Source organism: Cnephaeus nilssonii, assembly GCF_951640355.1.
Source record: "Cnephaeus nilssonii genome assembly, chromosome: X".
Lineage (NCBI taxonomy): Eukaryota > Metazoa > Chordata > Mammalia > Chiroptera > Vespertilionidae > Cnephaeus > Cnephaeus nilssonii.
This window is the reverse complement of record NC_137071.1, coordinates 37,305,261-37,323,624: the sequence shown is the minus strand read 5'-3', so window position 1 is coordinate 37,323,624 and position 18,364 is coordinate 37,305,261. Positions and strand designations below refer to the sequence as shown.

The 18,364-nt window shown below is 39.0% G+C and overlaps 1 protein-coding gene across 4 annotated transcripts in view; it reads left to right on the top strand.

Annotated features, from left to right (window-relative positions):
• The window catches only part of ARHGEF9 (Cdc42 guanine nucleotide exchange factor 9), a 387,554-nt gene extending 374,180 nt beyond the window's left edge, over window positions 1-13,374 (top strand). For 3 of the 4 annotated variants that reach the window (XM_079764370.1, XM_079764374.1, XM_079764373.1), the window contains one exon: window positions 10,699-13,374. In XM_079764370.1, coding sequence (XP_079620496.1) covers window positions 10,699-10,880 — 182 coding nt within the window. In that variant the 3' untranslated portion in view covers window positions 10,881-13,374. The remainder of the gene's footprint in view (window positions 1-10,698) is intronic. The other variant, XM_079764371.1, reaches the window with a different exon arrangement.
• Window positions 13,375-18,364: the final 4,990 nt, after the last annotated feature.

Sequence of the window (18,364 nt, the reverse complement as noted above, 5' to 3'; positions counted from 1 at the left end):
AAAAATTATGAACAACAAATACATATCTATCAACAAGTGAATATAAAAATCAAGTGAATTAAAAATCTGATGTACAGAATAAACTGGTGAATATAATAGAATCAGGGGCATAGAAAGGGAGTGGACTGACAATTCTCGGGGGGAAAGAGGTGTGGGGTTGCGGGAAGAGACTGGACAAAAATCGTACACCTATGGATGAGGACAGTGTGGGGAGGGTAAGGCCAGAGGGTGGGGTGGGAACCCGGTGGAGGGGAGCTCTGGGGGGAAAAAGAGGAACAATTGTAATAATCTGAACAATAAAGATTTATTAAATTAAAAAAAAGAATATACGTTCTTCTTAAGGGCACATGGGACAGTCTAAAAAATAGACCACATGTCAGGACACAAACTAAGTCTCTGTGAATTCAAGAATGAAATTATATCAAGCATCTTCTTGGATCACAATGTCATTAAATTAGAAATTAACTACAGAAAAAAAACCAACACTGAAAACCATACAAACACATGGAGGATAAGTACATTTTATTAAACAAGGAAGTGGTTACCAAGGAGATCATGGAAGAAATAAAAAACGTCCTAGAAACCAATGAATATGAACACACAACACCACAAAATATATGGGACATAATGAAAAGAATCCTGAGAGGGAAGTTCATAGATCTACAGGCCTGCTTCAAGGAACAAGAAAAATTACTAATAAACTATCTAACCCTACAAATAAGAAATTAGAAAGAGAAAAACAAGAAAAGCCCACAGTAAGTAGGAAGAAAATAATAAAGATCAGAGCATAAATAAATGACAAAGTCTAAAAAAAAAACCCATCACTAAAGTCAATGAAACTAAGAACTGGTTCTTTGAAAAGATAAACAATATTAATGAACCTTTAGCCAAACTCATCAAGAAACAAAGAGAGAGGACCCAAATAAAAAAAATCAGAAATGAAAGGGGATGAAGTAACAAGTGACTCTACAGAAAGAAAGAGGATTGTAAGACTATACAAAGAACAACTATATGCCAACGAGCTGGACAACCTGGACAAAATGGACAAATTCCCAGTAAAATACAATCTTCCAACACTTAACCAGGAAGAATCAGAAAACCTGAACTGACTGATAAAAACTGATGAAATTGAAGCAGTAATTAAAAATAAACCTCCCAGCAAACAAAAGCCCTGGTCTGGACCACTGCACATGGCACTTTTACCAAACAGTCAAGGAAACACTTATACCTGTCCTCCTCAAACTATTTTTAAAAAAATCTAATAATAAGAAACACTTCTGAGCTCTTTTTATGATGCCAGAATAACCCTAATTCTAAAACTAGATAAAGACAGTGCAAAGAAAGGGAATTACAGGCCAGTGTACCTGATCAACATAGATGCTAAAATCCTCAAAAAATATTACCAAATCAGATCCAGCCATGTACTAAAAAGATCATATACCACAACCAAGTGGACTTTATTCCAGGATGCAAGGCTGGAACAATAGTTGCAAATCAAGAAATGTTGATACATCACATAAACTAATTAAAAGACAAAAATCATGTAATCATATCAATAGACATAGAAAAGCATTTGAGAACAACATAAACTGATGGACAAAAATAGATCCAGAGACAGAGAAGCATCCAACAGACCATCAAACCTCAGAGGGAAGGTAGGTGAGGGTGGGGTAGGGGGTGTAAGAGATCAACCAAAGGATTTGTTTGCATGCATATAATCATAACCAATGGACACAGACACTAGCGGAGTGAGGGCATGTGCTGGGGGTGGGAGTGGCCTGGGAGAGGTCAATGGGAGGGGGGAAGGGGAAAGGAGATATATGTAATACTTTAAACAACAAAGAATTTTTAAAAAAAGAAAAAGCATCTGACAAAATCCTACACGCACTTTTTATAAAAACTCTCAGCAAATTGGGAATACAGGGATCATACCTCAACATAATAAAGGCCAAACCTACAGCGAAAATCATACTCAATGGGCAAAAACTAAAACCATTTCCTCTAAAAATAGGAACAAGACAGGGATGTCCACTTTCACCACTCTGTTTCCACATACTAGTAGAAATGCTAGCCAGAGTGATAAGAAGAAAACATGAAAGGCATCAAATTGGAATGGAGGAAGTAAAACTCTCATTATTCTCAGATGACATGATATTGTACATAGGAAACCCTAAAAATTGCATCAAAAATTACTAGATTTTAGAAAATGAATTTGGCAGTGTAGCAGGATACAAAATTAACACCCAGAAATCTATGGCATTTTTATACACCAATAATGAACTCTCAGAAAGAGAAACTGAACAAACAATCCCCTTTAGCATTCCAACAAAAACATTAAGATACTTATGAATGAAAGACTTTTACTCTGAAAACTACAGGATTTGAAAAAAGAGATAGAGGAAGATATAAACAAGTGAAAGAATATACTATGTTCATGGATTTATAGACTCAACATCATTAAAATCTCCATACTACCCAAAGCAATCTATAAGTTCAGTGTAACCCCTATTAAAATACCAATGGCATATTTCACAGATGTGGAACAAATACTCCAAAAATGTATATATAACCAAAAATGTCCCTGAGTAGACATAGCAATCTTGAGAAAGAAGAACAAAATTGGAGGGATCACAATACTGGATATCAAGCTATACTACAAAGCCACTGTACTAAAAATAGCCTGGTATGGGCACAAGAACAAGCATATAGATCAATAGAGCAGAACAGATATCTCAGAAATCAACCCAAACCATTACTCTCAAGTAATATTTGACAAAGGAGGAAAGCGTATACAATGGAGTCAAGACAGTTGCTTCAGTAAATGTTGGGATTGTTGGACAGACATGCAAAACAATGAAACTAGACCACCAACCTACACCAGACAAGAGAATGAACTCCAAATGGATAAAAGACTTAAACATTAAGTAGTGAAATCATAAAAATCCTAGAAGGAAAAATAGGCAACAAAAACTCATACATCTCTTAAAACAATATGTTTGTGGATATATCTCTTAGTGCAAGCAAAACTAAGGAAAAATAAACAAATGGGACTACATAAAAATAAAAAGCTTCTGTACAACAAAATAAACCACCAACAAAATGAAAAGAGAACCCACTACTTGGCAGAACATATTTGCCAATGATACATCTGATAAGGGGTTAATTTCCAAAATATATAAGGAACTCATGCAACTTAAAAGGAAGACAATCCAATTAAAAATGGGCAAAGTAACTAAATATACACTTCTCCAGAGTGAACATACAGATGGCCAAGAGATATATGAAAAAATGCTCAAAGTCACTGATGAGAGAGATTCAAATGAAAATGAAAATGAGGTATCACCTCACACCTGTCAGCATGGCTACCATCAACAAATCAACAAACAATAAGTGCTGGTGAGGATGTGGAGAAAGAATTATTGTACACTGCTGGTGGGAATGCAGCCATTATGGAAAATGGTATGGCGTTTCCTCAAAAAATTTAGTATGGAACCGCCATTTGACCTGGTGATCTCACTTCTAGGAATATATCCCAGGAAAACCAAATAACCAATCAGAAAGAATGTTTGTACCCCTATGTTCATAGTAGCACAATTTACAATAGCTAAGATCTGGATACAGCCCAAGTGCCTATCAGTAAATGAGTGGATTAAAATGCTGTGGTATACACCATGGAATACTATGTAGCAGTAGGAAAATAAAAGGATCTCTTACCCTTGAGACAGCATGGAGGGACCTGAAGAATATTATGCTAAGCAAAATAAACCTTTCAGAGAAAGACAAGTATCACATGATATCACTCTTATGTGGAACCTAATGAACAAAATAAACTGATGAACAAAATAAACTGATGAACAAGATAGATCCGAGACATAGAAACCCCGAACATAGTGTGGAGTCTCAGAGGGAAGGCATGGGAGGGTGGGAAGAAATCAACCAAAGAACTTGTATAAATTCTGTGTGTGTGTGTGTGTGTGTGTGTGTGTGTGTGTGTGTGTGTGTATCATGAACACAGACAATAGGGTGGTGAAGGCCTAGGGTGGGGTATGGGGGTGAGTTAGAAGTCGTCAAGTGGGGGAAAAGGTAGACATATATAATGCTTTCAAAAACAAAGTTTTAATTAAAAAAAAATACATCCAGAGACATAGGAGCATGGAACAGTCTGTCAAATGTCAGAGGGAAGGCGGGTGTTGGTGGTTGGGTGAGAAGAGATCAACCAAAGAACTTGTAAGCATTTATACATAATCCATGGACACAGACAATATCTTGGTGAAGGCCTGGGTTTGGGGGCAGGGGCAGGCTAGAATGGGTCAATTGGGGAGAAGGGTGACATATGGAATACTACAATAATAAAGATTTAATAAAAATGTAAGTTGTTAAAGAATAAAAGTCCTACTAGAAAACATGGGCCCCAAAATATCAGACATCTCACATAGCAGAATTTTCACAGATATATCGCCTAGGGCCGTGGTCGGCAAACTGCAGCTCGCAAGCCACATGCAGCTCTTTGGCCCCTTGAGTTTGGCTCTTCCACAAAATACCATGGCCTGGGCGAGTCTATTTTGAAGAAGTGGCATTAGAAGAAGTTTAAGTTTTAAAAATTTGGCTCTCAAAAGAAATTTCAATTGTTGTACTGTTGATATTTGGCTCTGTTGACTAATGAGTTTGCCGACCACTGGCCTAGGGCAAGTGAAACAAAGGGAAAAAAATGTGACTACATCAAAATAAAAATCTTTAATATGGCAGAAGAAACCAGCATCAAGATGAAAAGGGAACCCACTATATGGGAAAACGTATTTGCCAATGATACATCCAATAAGGGGTTAATTTCAAAACTATAAGAAATACTCATACAACTCAACAAAAGGAAGACAAACAATCCAATTTAACAATGGGCAGAAGACCTGATTAGACACTTCTCCAAAGAGGACATTCAAATGGCCAAGAAAAATGCTTCAGTTCACTAATCATCATAGAGATGCAAATTAAAACAACAATGAGGTATAACCTTATACTTGCCAGAATGGCTACCATCAATAAATCAACAAACAGCAAATGCTGGTGATGACGTGGAGAAAAAAGAACCCTAGTACATTTGTTGTAGGAATGCAAACTGGAGCAGCCACTATGGAAACTGGAGTTCCATCAAAAAATTTAAAATGGAAATGCTATTTGATCCAATGATCCCACTCTAAGAATGTATCCTAAGAATCCAGAAACTCCAATCAGAAAGAATATATGCACGTTTATGTTTATAGCTGTATTGCTTACATCAGCTAGAATCTGGAAATAGAACAAGTGCCTTGAAGTAGAAGAATGGATTTTAAAAAGTATGGTACATTTACACAATGGAATACTATGCAGCTGTGAAAAAGAAGGATCAATTACCCCTTGAGATATCATGGAGAGCCCTGGAGATGATTATGCTAAGTGAACTAAGCCAGTCAGAGAAAGACATATCACATGATCTCACTTATATGTGGAAACTAAAGAACACCATACACTGATGAATAAAATAGAACCAGAGTCATTGAAACATGGAACAGACTGACAAATCTTATTTGGAATGTGTGAGGGGTGTAGAGATTAACCAGAGGACTTATATGCATATATGCATTGGCCATGAATACAGATAATAGTGTTGTGAAGGCCTGTTGCCCTGTGGGAACCAGATGGTGTGGGGTAAGTGGGAAAAGAGGGGGAGAAATTTGTAATACTCTCAACAATAAATATATAAAAAATAGCAATTGCATATATTTCAGATCTAGTATGAATATTGCATAAATTTATATGGGACCAGAAATGACTCCAAATTAGCCTCAGTAATCTTGAGAAAGGAACAAAGTTTGAGGTATCACATTATCTGATATCAAACTATATACAAGGCCATAGTAATCAAAACAGAATGGTATTGGCACAAGAACAAGTATATGGAACAATGGAACAGAATAGAGAGCACAGTAATAAACCAACAACTTTGTGGTCAATTAATATTTGCCAAAGCAGGCAAAGCATACAATGGGGTAAAGACGGTCCATTCAATAAGTGGTGTTACGAAAATTGGACAGATATATGCAAAAAAAAAAAAAAGTAAACCACTAACTTACACCATACACAAGAATTAACTCAGAATGGGTTAAAGACATATGAAGGTTCAAAAACTATAAAAATCCTAGAAGAAAACATATTCTGTATAATCTCAGACATTTCTCATTGCAGTTTTTTCTGCCAATATATTTTTTTGAGCAAGGGAAATAAAGGGGAAAAAAAACAACAACAAATGGAACTTTAGCAAACTACAAAGCCTTTGCACAGCAAAAGAAACCATCAACAAAATGAAAAGGAACCCATTTATTGGGAGAACAAATGATACATTTGATAAGGTGTTAATTTCCAAAAATATATAAGGACTTATACAATTCAACACCAAGAAGGCAAACAACTCAATTAAAAAATGGGCAAAGAACCTGAGTAGACACTTCTCCAAAGAGGATATATAGATGGCCAATAGACATATGAAAAAAAATGCTCAATGTCACTAACCATCAGAGAAGTGCAAATTAAAAATTAAAACTATGATGATGTATCACCTCACAACTGTCAGAATGGCTATCATCAAAAGCAATAAGTGATAATGAGGATGTGGAGAAAGGGAACATTCATGCCCTGTTGGTGAGAATGCAGACTAGTGCCACCACTGTAGGAAACACTATGGGATTTGCTAAAAAAATTTAAAAATGAAATGGCCTTTTAATCAAGCAATCCTACTTCTAGGAATATATCCACAAAAACCTGAAACACTAATGCAAAAGAATATGTGCACCCCTATGTTCATTTCAGTGTTATTTACAATACCCAAGATCTACAAACAGCTAAAGTGACTATTAGATGAATGGATAAAAAAGCTGTGATACATTTACACAGTTGAATACTACTCAGTTGCAAATAATCCTACATAATAAAAAGGTAATATGCAAATTGCATCACTCCGCTATGCCCACAATTGGGCCGGCTGGAGGCGCGGGGGGCGGGATTCAGGGTGGCCGATTGGCTGGCGGGAGGAGCGGGGGGCGGGGACTCGCGAGTCCCTGACCCCCGCTCCTCCCGCAGGCCTAAACAGTTGCGGGAGGACCCATGGGGCCGGCAGAAGGCGCTGGTGGCGGAACTCGGGGTGGCCGATTGCGTGGCTGCCAGCAGCAGTTTTCCGCCAGCACCAGTTTTCCTCTGGCCACCTGCCGATCGGAGGCCTCCAGCCAGCTCTATCGGCCACCCCGAGTCCCCCCGCCCCAGCCTTCGGGAGGCGTTCCGATTGGCAGGTGGCCGGAGGAAATGGCGCCAGGTGGCCAATCGCGCTGGCTAGAGGCGCTCCAATCCGCAGGTGGCCAGAGGAAAACTGGTGCTGGCAGCCAGGTGAAGGAAAGTCTATTGCACGAAACTTCGTGCAACGGGCTTCTAGTAATAATAATAATAATGAAATCTTACCTTTTGGGACAGCATAGATGGACCTGGAGAGTATTATTCTTCGTGAAGCCAGTCAGAAAAAGACAAATACCATATGATCTCACTTATATGTGGAATCTAATGAACAAAATAAACTGACAAACAAAATAAAAATAGAGCCATAGATACATGAAATAGACTGACCACTGTCAAAAGAGAGGGGTGGGGGGGCTTGGTAAAAGAAGGTGAAGGTATTAAGCTAAAAACTACATCATATATATATATATATATATATATATATATATATATATATATTCATAAATAACCAAGACATGAAAACAACCTATGTACCTATGTGTCCTCCAATGGGTGCATAGATGAAACGTGTGTGTATATGTATATAACACATAGACACAGACAACAGTGTGGTGATAGGCAGAGGGAAAGGTGTGTTAGATATGTAGCTTTGGGCAAAGGGGGTGGGATAAATGGAGATGGAAAGAGACTTTGCTTTGGGTAATGGATGCATGATGCAGTATGCAGATGATGTTTTGTTGAGTTGTACACTTGAAACCTGTATGGTTTTGTGAACCAATGTCACCCTAATAAATTCAAATTATTTTAAAAACAATGAAAACACAAGATGGATACTGGAAATAAATATTTGCAAAACACATATCTGATCAAAGAATTGTATCCAAAATGTAGGAAGAATTCTTAAAAATTATCAACATTAAGGAAACCTATTTACCTAAAAATAAAAGACCAATAGTGGAATGGTGGACACTTGACATCATGCATTTGTGAAAAGTCATAGAACTATATAGTACAAAGTGTCAGTCCTAATGTAAACTATAGATTTTCATTAATAAGAATGTTGGGCCTACAAAAAACATAGGGGAAATACTGAATGGCATTGGTCTTGGCAACAGGGTTTTTTTTAAATATGATATCAAAAACACAAGCAACAGAAACAAAAATAAACAAGTGGGACTACATTAAACTACAAAGCTTTTTCAGAGCAAAAGAAACAATTAACACAATGACAGTGCAACCTACAGAATAGGAAAAATGTTTACAAACCATATATCTGATAAAGGATTAATATTAAAAATATATACCATAAAGCAACTCATATAATTCAGTAGCAAAAAAAAAAAAAAAAAACAACCAAACAAACAAATGAAAAACACCCCAGTAGTCCAATTAAAAAATGGACAGAGTATCTGAATAGACTTTTTTCTAGAGAATTCATACAGATGGCCAACAGATACATAAAATTTTCTCAACATCACTAATCAATCAGAGAAATGCAAATTGTAACCACAATGAGATAGCATCTCATGCCTGTTATTAAAAAAAAACAAAAAAACAAAACAAGAAATACAAGTGCTGGTGAGATGTGGAGAAAAGGGAACCCTTGTTCACTGTTGATGGGGATGTAAGTTGGTGAGGCACAGTGAAAACAATATAGAAGGTCATAAAAAATTTAAATTAGACATGTCACCTGATCCAGCGATCCCGCTTCTGAATATATATGGAAAGAAATGGAAATCAGAAACTTAAAGAGCTATCTGCACCCCCTTATGTTCATTGCAACATTATCCACAATAACTAAGACACAGAAACAACCTACGTGTCCTCCAATGAATGAATAGATAAAATAAATGTGGTACCTTTGTATGCATGGAAATGCATACACATATACACAAAGAATATTATTCAGCCATAAAAAGAAAGAAATCCTGCCTTATAGATGGACTTTGAAGGCATTGTTCTGTGTGAAATAAGGCAGAAAATAAAACATATTCTGTATGATCTTACTTATATTTGTAGTCTATAAAATGAAAACTTACAGAAACAGAAAATAAATTGGTGGTTGCCAGGGGCTGGGGTTTGGGGAAGTGGAGATATGTTGTTCAAAGGGAACAAACTTCCAGTTATAACACATTGTTCTGGGGATACAATATACACTATGGTGACTATAGTTAACAATACTTGTTGTATACTTGAAAGTTGCTAACAGAGTAGTTTTTAAATGTTCTTATCACAAAAAAATGTAAATATGTGAGGCAGTGGATGTGCTAGCTAACCTTATTGTGGTAATCATTTCTCAATATATATGTCTATCAAATATCACACTTTAAACTTATACAATGTTCTGTGTCAATTATATTTCAACAAAGCTGGAAAATAAATAAATATAAGAACAAAAACAAAACAAAAAATACTGTCTTTTAGAACCAGTTCCTTCCCACTGAAATGCCAATGGCTGATGGTGGCTTAATAAGATACTACATCCAGGATAATGGGCTCAAATCATCAAACAAAGGCCAAAAAAAAAAAGCTATAATGTTAAAATTTAAGACACTGGCCAGCAGATGAGGAAGGTATGTGGAAGCAGCAGAGAGGTCTTCCTTGCATTCTGAATCAGATGCTGTATATCTCAGCTTATTCTATTCTGAATATAGATTAGGATTAAACTTTAAATTTAGGCCCCCTGGTTCCAAGAATTCTCCATTCAAGTGGATTTTGCTTTGATGGTTGCAAACCCTCCTAATGAAAGTTGATAAATTATTTAAGTGTTCCATTTGAAATGTCATAAATATATTCCAAGTCTTTCATGAGTCATATTTTCTGGTGGTGAGTTTGCTTTCTCCCTCTATTACCAATGTCACTTCCCTGCATTACTCTCAACCTGGCATAGAACACTGGATCACTTGCTTTTAGAAAAAACATTTCCCTCCCCTAAACACCTACCCTGAAGTCACTAGTTTTTAACCAGGCTTTTTTGACACTTCAGGGGGAATGGAGGAGGGAGAAAATGTTGCTTCATATTAAATGGATAGTGTTGGGTTATTTGCAGCACCAACCCCTGCATAATGGATTATGGTCTCTTGGAAAGAGTTCTGAACTGAGAAGTCAAAGAATGTGGGTTCTAGCCCTTGCTTTGCGACCTTGGGTATTACATTTCCTTCAAGGTCTCAGTGTCTTCATCTGTAAAATGGATGATGGCAACATCCCAAATTTCTCAGTAATACTGTGTAGATGGCAAAGCATGTGTTGCTGCAGTAATCACCACACCATTCCAAAATCTATGAAGGAATGTAAATCTTCCCTTGGTGATTTTCAGCTCCAGCTCACACTCTCTAAAGTGGACTGCTTTGAAATGTCTTCCCATAGCGGTCAGTGGGTAATTTGAGAAGTCCCATGCTACTTAACTTATACCATTTCCCTTTGATCTTTCATCTACTCTAGGTGTCAACTCTGCCCGCTCAGTTCCTCCTTCCTATCCACCACCGCAGGACCCATTAAACCAGGGCCAGTACCTGGTCCCAGATGGCATCGCTCAGTCACAGGTCTTTGAGTTCACCGAACCCAAGCGCAGCCAGTCACCGTTCTGGCAAAACTTCAGCAGGTTAACCCCCTTCAAAAAATAGTACCTACAGGGAGGCAGATAATTTTAAAATAAAGTAAATAAAATTATATTTATAGATGGACCTTTTTTCGGAGAAGCACTGTTGAAATTTATAAATATATATATGGACATATACACACACAGAGAGACTCTTGAGTGTACAGAGAAAAAGAGAGAGAGAGAGAGAGAGAGAGAGAGAGAGAGAGAGAGAGAGAGAGAGAGAGAGAGAGAGAGAACCAAAAACATTTTCTGTTCTTTGGGGGAAGTGAAATCTATAGTTGGTAGGAATAGGTACCAATGACTTCTAAACATGTGATCCCTTCTTAAAAATTTTTTGTTCTTGCTCTATCCCCTTCCCCTTTACTTTCAGAAAGTGACATTTATATTTGTTCATTTTCTTGTTGAGATAATCTCTTTACTCCCCTGAGTGATTCATTGACTTGTCATTATTACCATAGATGTGTTTATATTGTTATTGTTTTTTCTTTCCTGATGATACTGATGCTGATGACTTTTTAATTTAATTTAATGTAGTGGATTTGGGAGTTTAGAATTGTTTTTCCTTTTACTTTTTACTAGGTAAAGGGAGGGTCCCCTTTCTCCTCTCCTTCAGCTGACCATCTATCTTCAAATGTTTCTGCAGCCCTGTAGTTGCCCCAAACAGCCTTTTCCCTGCATCTTCTGTTCTTGGTTGTGTGAGTCTGGATGTGCTCTGTTGTGCCCTGTGACATAACTACTCAATATTCCTATTGCTTTCACTGTGTATTAGGTATTTTAGAGGGATAAAAACCAAATATAAGAAAGGGCATATCAGAGTATAATGATGTAGGAGAAGACTTCTGTTCAGGGAACATTCTGCATTTGGGCTATTTCTTCTCCTAGCACTGGGGTTTTCCATGTTGCAGCACTGCTGAGTCATGACAGTTTTGTATCTAGGATTTAGTCTCAAAAATTATTCTGTTCTTCAAGATGGTTATGGTTTTCCTTCTAAGCATGTCCCTCTCCTAACCTAAAAGATCTGAACTGGAAGCAAACAGGCTAAAACTCTGCCTCCTGTGGAAGGGATTCAACTGCCTCTAGTAGCAAATAGATTTAAGAAAGGGCTCCCCACTGCAACCAGTTCCAGGGCATGTTTGTCCCAGTTTCTATTTGCAGATTATTTAGGCAGCATTGATAGGAGTCTATAAAGGGATAAAGACAGAGTCTACCCTACCTTACCAAGATCATCAGCTGCCTTTAAATTATTTACCTAGAGAAGAACCAATGCTGAACAGCAACCTTTTACAGGAAAAGAAACAACAACAACAAACAAACAAACAGGGATGGGTATGGAAATAGACATCCTTGGCCTAAGATATGTACCTGCAGTTCCTACCATTCAAGGTATTTGAGACTTCCATCATTATTAGCAGATTGCATGGACAATCTTCCATGGCCCCTTGGGTGGATAGATGTTGAACAGCAAGAAGAATAGAGTACAAAGAAGTAAGGATTGGCCTTGCTATGAAGAACCACTCTAGTGAGGAATCTGGAGATTGTGAGTCTGTTCAGAACCCCTTGGGAGAAGACTCCATCATGAAAGGACCTCAGCTTACTAAGCAGCAACCATGGCTGCATGGGGCCCTCAGTGTAGCTGGCTTGATTGTTGCTCTATGTCTCCTGATCCAGACCAGGTCCTACCCAGCCTGGGAATTTTTATTCTGTGGGAATCAAACACAAGTTGTTTCAGCTTCATTCTACTACACCCAAATCAGACCTGTGGAATGAGCTAAGGATAAGCTTGAGCTGGGCAGAGGGCCAGGGCTTGGGACTGGCCACCACTGCTCAGTACATGACCTAGCTACTTAAACCCCCTTGGCAAGGAACCTGGTACCTAATGCATAAGAGAAAATGGCCTCTCTGGCAAGCAGAATGTGTTTCAATGGCTGGGTAGGCCTTCCTTGAACTTACATTCTTTCCTACTTGCCATTCCTCCCCACTACACTTGGCACTGACATGTTTCTCTAGGGTCCTGGAGCCCACCAAGAGGGGATGCTTAGATAAATCCCTGGGCCTACAATATCTCTTGGCCAAACCCCCTTGTCCCTGTGCTCCCCAAGACCTGTACCCAGAGCTCCAGGATCAGGGATATTGCCTCTCACCACACACCTCCCATCCATCTATCTCTCATCCACCGAACTCACTGGCTTCACCAGATGCCAATGACGTGTGGAAACATCAATAAATCAGTTTCCCCTTGGTTGTTGTGTTCCCTCAGCCTATGGCAGCAAATAAAACCAGTGGCCAGCAGCCGCAATGGGGATCCCCATTATCTAGGCTCATGGTCCAGTCCTATTCTGTGTCCTCACAGCAGTGCTATCCATAAGAACTCTGTAAATCTTTGTTTCTGCATGGCCCTGAGCTCCCTTTTCCTCAACTCAATGAGGCCTGGATTTGCTCTTCAAAAGGCTTTGCTATTGTGTTCTATGGGCCCTGCTGTGGGATGGTCCTAACACAGAAACTCAACTCCTATTTCTCTCTCCCTCTCCCCCATTCTCTCTATGTGTATATCTCTAATGGATTTATAAGAACAGCAACAAGAGAGTTCTAACAATTCTAGTGTAAAGCCAAATAGTGATCTTTTAGTGCTTTGGGGATGGGGTGGGCTGGGGTGGTTGGATGGGCAACAGTGATTTTGATTACCCCTGCTGCTCTGCATTTGCCAGTTTATTTTGTTTCTCCTAATTGACTATTTGACCCTATCAAACAAATGTCAAAGTTGTGTGTTTAAAAAAAAATGTTTAACAACAAAACTACGATGTTGTAATGACACAAAGCCTTATGAAAATATTTATGGAGTTCAATAAAAGAAGTAAAAAGACACCTCAGGCATAGCTCTCGTGCCATTTTTTGTGTGTCTATATGTGTGCTTGTTTTCCAATAACAAAATAAGGGGAATTTACCTCGTGGGGGCAGCTTACCCCAGCTTACTCTCAGCCTGCATCCCTGCTGTACCATTGCCAGGCAATCCATGGGCTGTGACCTTTCATGTTCTTTCTGGAAGAGTTGGTCACAAGTATAAAATATGATCCTGTAACGGGGCACTTCAAGTGCCTTTACCAATGGGACTATCCTTCAGGTTACCTGGCTCTTGGACCAGACTTCAAAGCCCATTCTTGACCTTGTTCCTTTTCCTTGTAGCTGTGAGTTCAGTACCTGCCTGGCACTCATGGAATCATAGAAGTTGTTTTATGGACCCAACAAGAGACCATATCAGTTAGGAGTTCCCTCTCCCAGTTCTTTCCTAATGCTTCCGAGTCCATCTCCTCACAGATAGATTCATTACCCAAAGCTAGTGTAGTGACCATATTGTTTCTTTCATCATGGTGTTACCTATATATACCTAGATGCTCCTTGCTGCCCACAGACTCCCAAGTGGTGTCTTATGCTGCCTATCAGAGACACCATAGTGGGTCTGTCTGTTCTGACACTGCCTCACCTGCACTTCTTGAGGGCAGCTAAACACTGACCCTAATAAAGTACTTATTTACTTAAAGGTTTTAGGGTGTAAGCCCTGTGTGTCTAAACCTTGGGGATATCCCCCTCCACCAGGATTTGGAGAAAGAGATAATTAAACCATCTCCTTCAGTAATCTTTTACTCTTTTTTTATTTCTTGGCTCTCCTCATTTAATCTCTTTCTCTACTGCCCCCATGGGGTCTACCATCTCGCTCCACCAAACTTAAAAGTCTCAGTTCTCAGCAGCTATCTTCCCCAGCTACCAGACTTGAATCTCAATTACCTCCTGCAGAGCAAGAGGACTGCACCTGGTCTTAGTGTTCCCTGATGACCTTCTGAAGGTACTACAGTAGAGAGTGGGGAAATAAATAGTGGGGGTCTTATACTCCTGGGTGCAGCTGATTCTTTCCTAAGGTGCCTAAAATCAAGCACATCTTATCACCAGAAGAATTATTTATGAAAGCCCCATATGGTCTACATGATAAATCCATATTATTTATTACCATAAAGGATGGCCATACTAACTTACAAACTTATTTGCTAAGAGCATTTACCTATTCCTGCCCTTAGTTTTATTCACTGATGAGAGTGCTGCTATATTCATTGATGTAAGTGCCACTTGCCTCTCTAATTACTAAGTGTCCAAATTGCTTTGCCTAATTACTAAGATTTTCCCCTTGACTGGGAGCAGAGGTGGCAATGGATTTCAAGTATCATTTTCAGAAGGCCTTAAAAAGGGGAGGGCCACAGGGCCTTTACCAATTTCAAGATCATTGTGTTGAGAATGATGGCTTCTTATTTGACTTACCTCAGGATTTTCTGGGAGGCTCAGGGGCCAGGTGAGATGTCTTTGTGGTGTGTCCAGATGTCCAGAAGTAGAATGGAGAAAGGATACTTATCCCAGCTTCCAGGAAAGGCCTCTTCCTAAACAAGTCATCCCTGACCTATCTCTATCCTGGAAAGGCTCCCACCAGGTGTGATGGAGGAGGCTTATGGCTTGTCTAAATACAAGAATTCTTAGTATTTTCAATGACCTTACATATAAGGCTCTCTTTTAATCTTTATGCCAACCATTTAGCAATGGTGGTTATTAACCATATTTCACACTGGAAAAGCCAGGGGCTCATTTAAAGTGACCAAAGTTACCCAGCTTGTGAGTATTCTTCACCTATTCCCCACTCCCATTCAAACTGATCTCAGAGTTGCTTACTCTCAGAGTATTCCTGAGGGTGGTGCAGATTGGGGTAAAGGGGTGAAGCAAGAATATAGAATGACTTGATTCTAACATGTGAATGAGTGTAATACCCTATATGTTCCTTGAGGGCTCTATTTCTTTAGTTTTATAATTTAGGTCTCCAACAGGTTACTGAAGCCATATATCTCTTAGTCTCTAATATGAAGAACAAATGTGAGGAGGACCATGATCTCTGCTGTGGGCTTACTTCAGTGTTTTAATCATGGAGGTCACCACTGTCACTTGGGCCATTTAGTTTTGGGATTTCGTTCTTTATGTTGATCTACTCACCCCTGGCTCCCTGAAGCTTCTGTTTGGACCAGGCTATGGGGCTGATGAGGTAGATCTTGCTTGCTAGGCTTTTATCTGCCAAGTCCAAATTAACAATAGGAGACTTCCAGCATTTCCTGAAATCCCACCACCTGCAGGACAACAATTCAGCCTGGCCATATGTTAATAAGACTAGCTGGGTTTGCAATACAGTTGAAGAGGGACATTTGGAGGTAAAATTCATGTCCCCTAAAAGTACACTATTCTGGTTCCATCTCTCCCATTTCTGTCTTGGACTATGACTTTCTTCTCTAATACTCATACGGAATATCATATGGACACTTTTTTTGTTGTCATAAAAGAGGCATGGCACATGGGAATACTGTGGGCCTGTGTTTTTTAAAAGCCTCCATTACTTCTACTTAGTTCACCAATGGATCATTTAAGACACATTCCTAGGTAAGGCTATGTCTATCTCCACAATAGCCATGCCTCCCAGTCTTGTTAACAAACAGCTGAAATAGATTCAACCCAAATATGCTGTGTATGTGATCTCAGCCAGGACTTGTGGTAGAATCACTAGGGATGCAAAGATGACTAAAATAAAGTCTCTATTCATAGCCACTCAGAGTTTAGTGGGAACATATAGGCATGTGCTATAACAGGGATAAATGGGGGTCTGGAGGCACTCAGTGAAAGGAGTAGTTAATTATGACTGAGGAAGATATCTGTAAGCAGTCAGGATAAGTTTGGTTGTGCTGCAGTAATAGTTATGCCCAAAATCTCAATGGCCTAACATGCAAGTGTTTATTTCTTACTCATGTAAATCTTGCTGTGGGTCCAAGTAACTCTCCAGGATAGCTATTATCCATGTGATGGTGCACAATATGGGCTGCTTTTGACCTTACTACATTTCCTTCTGAACACATATTTCCATAACCACCACAGCTGAAGAGAGAATCCTAGAGTGTTTCTCACAGCTAAACTCTCTAGCCCTGCTTCCAGTTATAGATCAAAAGGCCAGAATTGATCACAAGGCCTCACCTAACTTTAAGGGAGCAAAAAACTGTAAAAGTCCTATGAGCTCAGAAGGCAAGGAGAACTAGATATGAATGAACATTAGAAATCTCTACCAAAGAAGGAAAGGTTTGAATTAGGCCTCAGAAGACAGGAAAATTCTACCATCTTGTGAAGGTTAGAGCAACTGAGGAGTTAGGGTGACCAGTCCACACAGAATACCACCCTCACTTCTAACACCAATTGTAAGTCCAAACCAAGACCACCCTTCAGTTTGACAATTCACCAGAAAAACCTATAAAACTCACTGTTACTGTTATACTCACAGTTATGTATTATGAAGCCTAAAAAATACAGTTTAAAATTAGTCAAGGGAGGAAACATAGGGAAGAGTTCAAGAAAGTACTAAATGGGGAGCTTCGGTGGTCCTCTCCCTGTGAAGTCAGGACAGTGTTACATTTTCAGCATTAATATGTGAAAATATGCATGGAGTATTGCCAATCAGAGTAGCTCATCCAAGCTCCTAGAAATTTTATATGGGCTCCATCACTGCCCCTGTGCCTGATCTCAGTCCCCAGTCTCCTCAGGAAGTGATCTGATGCCAGATAAACCACAGCCCCCACCCTAAATCACATTGTTGGTGTAGCCAAAACCTCACCCCATTCCTATCAGATATGACATTACAAAAGTTTGGAGATTACCTCCCAGAAGCTGAGGGTAAGAGTCATATTTCTCTTAGGGCAAGTATAGATTTTTTTTTTCTACACACATGTAGTACAGGCATGGAGCAGAAGGTGGCACAAAAAATAAAGGGTATTCCAAGTGGAGGAAATAGCATGACTAAAATCCTAGTAGATTAGGTCATACTGAGAAAAAAACCTCTGTATATCATCACTTTGTACTCATTTATTTGTTAATTCATCAAATATGTACTTGCATGCAGAACGTTTAAACTATCTGGGATATAGAGGTGAAAGATTTAGATACTGCTCCTACTTGCATGGTGCTTATGGAGTAGTAAATCACTTTCTAGTATAAATTCCTCTGAAACTGTATTCTTGAGATGAGATATGTGAGTTTCCAAGCTCTGGTAGCAAACCAACTACAGTAAAGCTTCAGCCATAACTCTCCTAAATGTCCAGCCTCCTGGTCATCAATTACATGCCCTCTGTTTTATGTTCAGCAGCCCACAATAATTTCCAACACCATACATATAGTTATATATACTTTTGCCATTTCATATATTAACAATAGGATCAACTCAAAGTCCTTTTTGTTATTAATTAATACTAGCTAGCATTGATGGAGTACTTGCTAATGTGCTAAGCTCTGTTATAGGGTCATCACCATAACTCTAAGGGGTAGGTGTGAATATCTTTCCCATTTTACTGATGAGGAAAGTGAGGGTCAGGGTCATAGAACTGGTGAGTGAGTTGGGTTTGAAACTCAAACCTGCCCCATGTGAGGATCTTACAACATTGTACCATC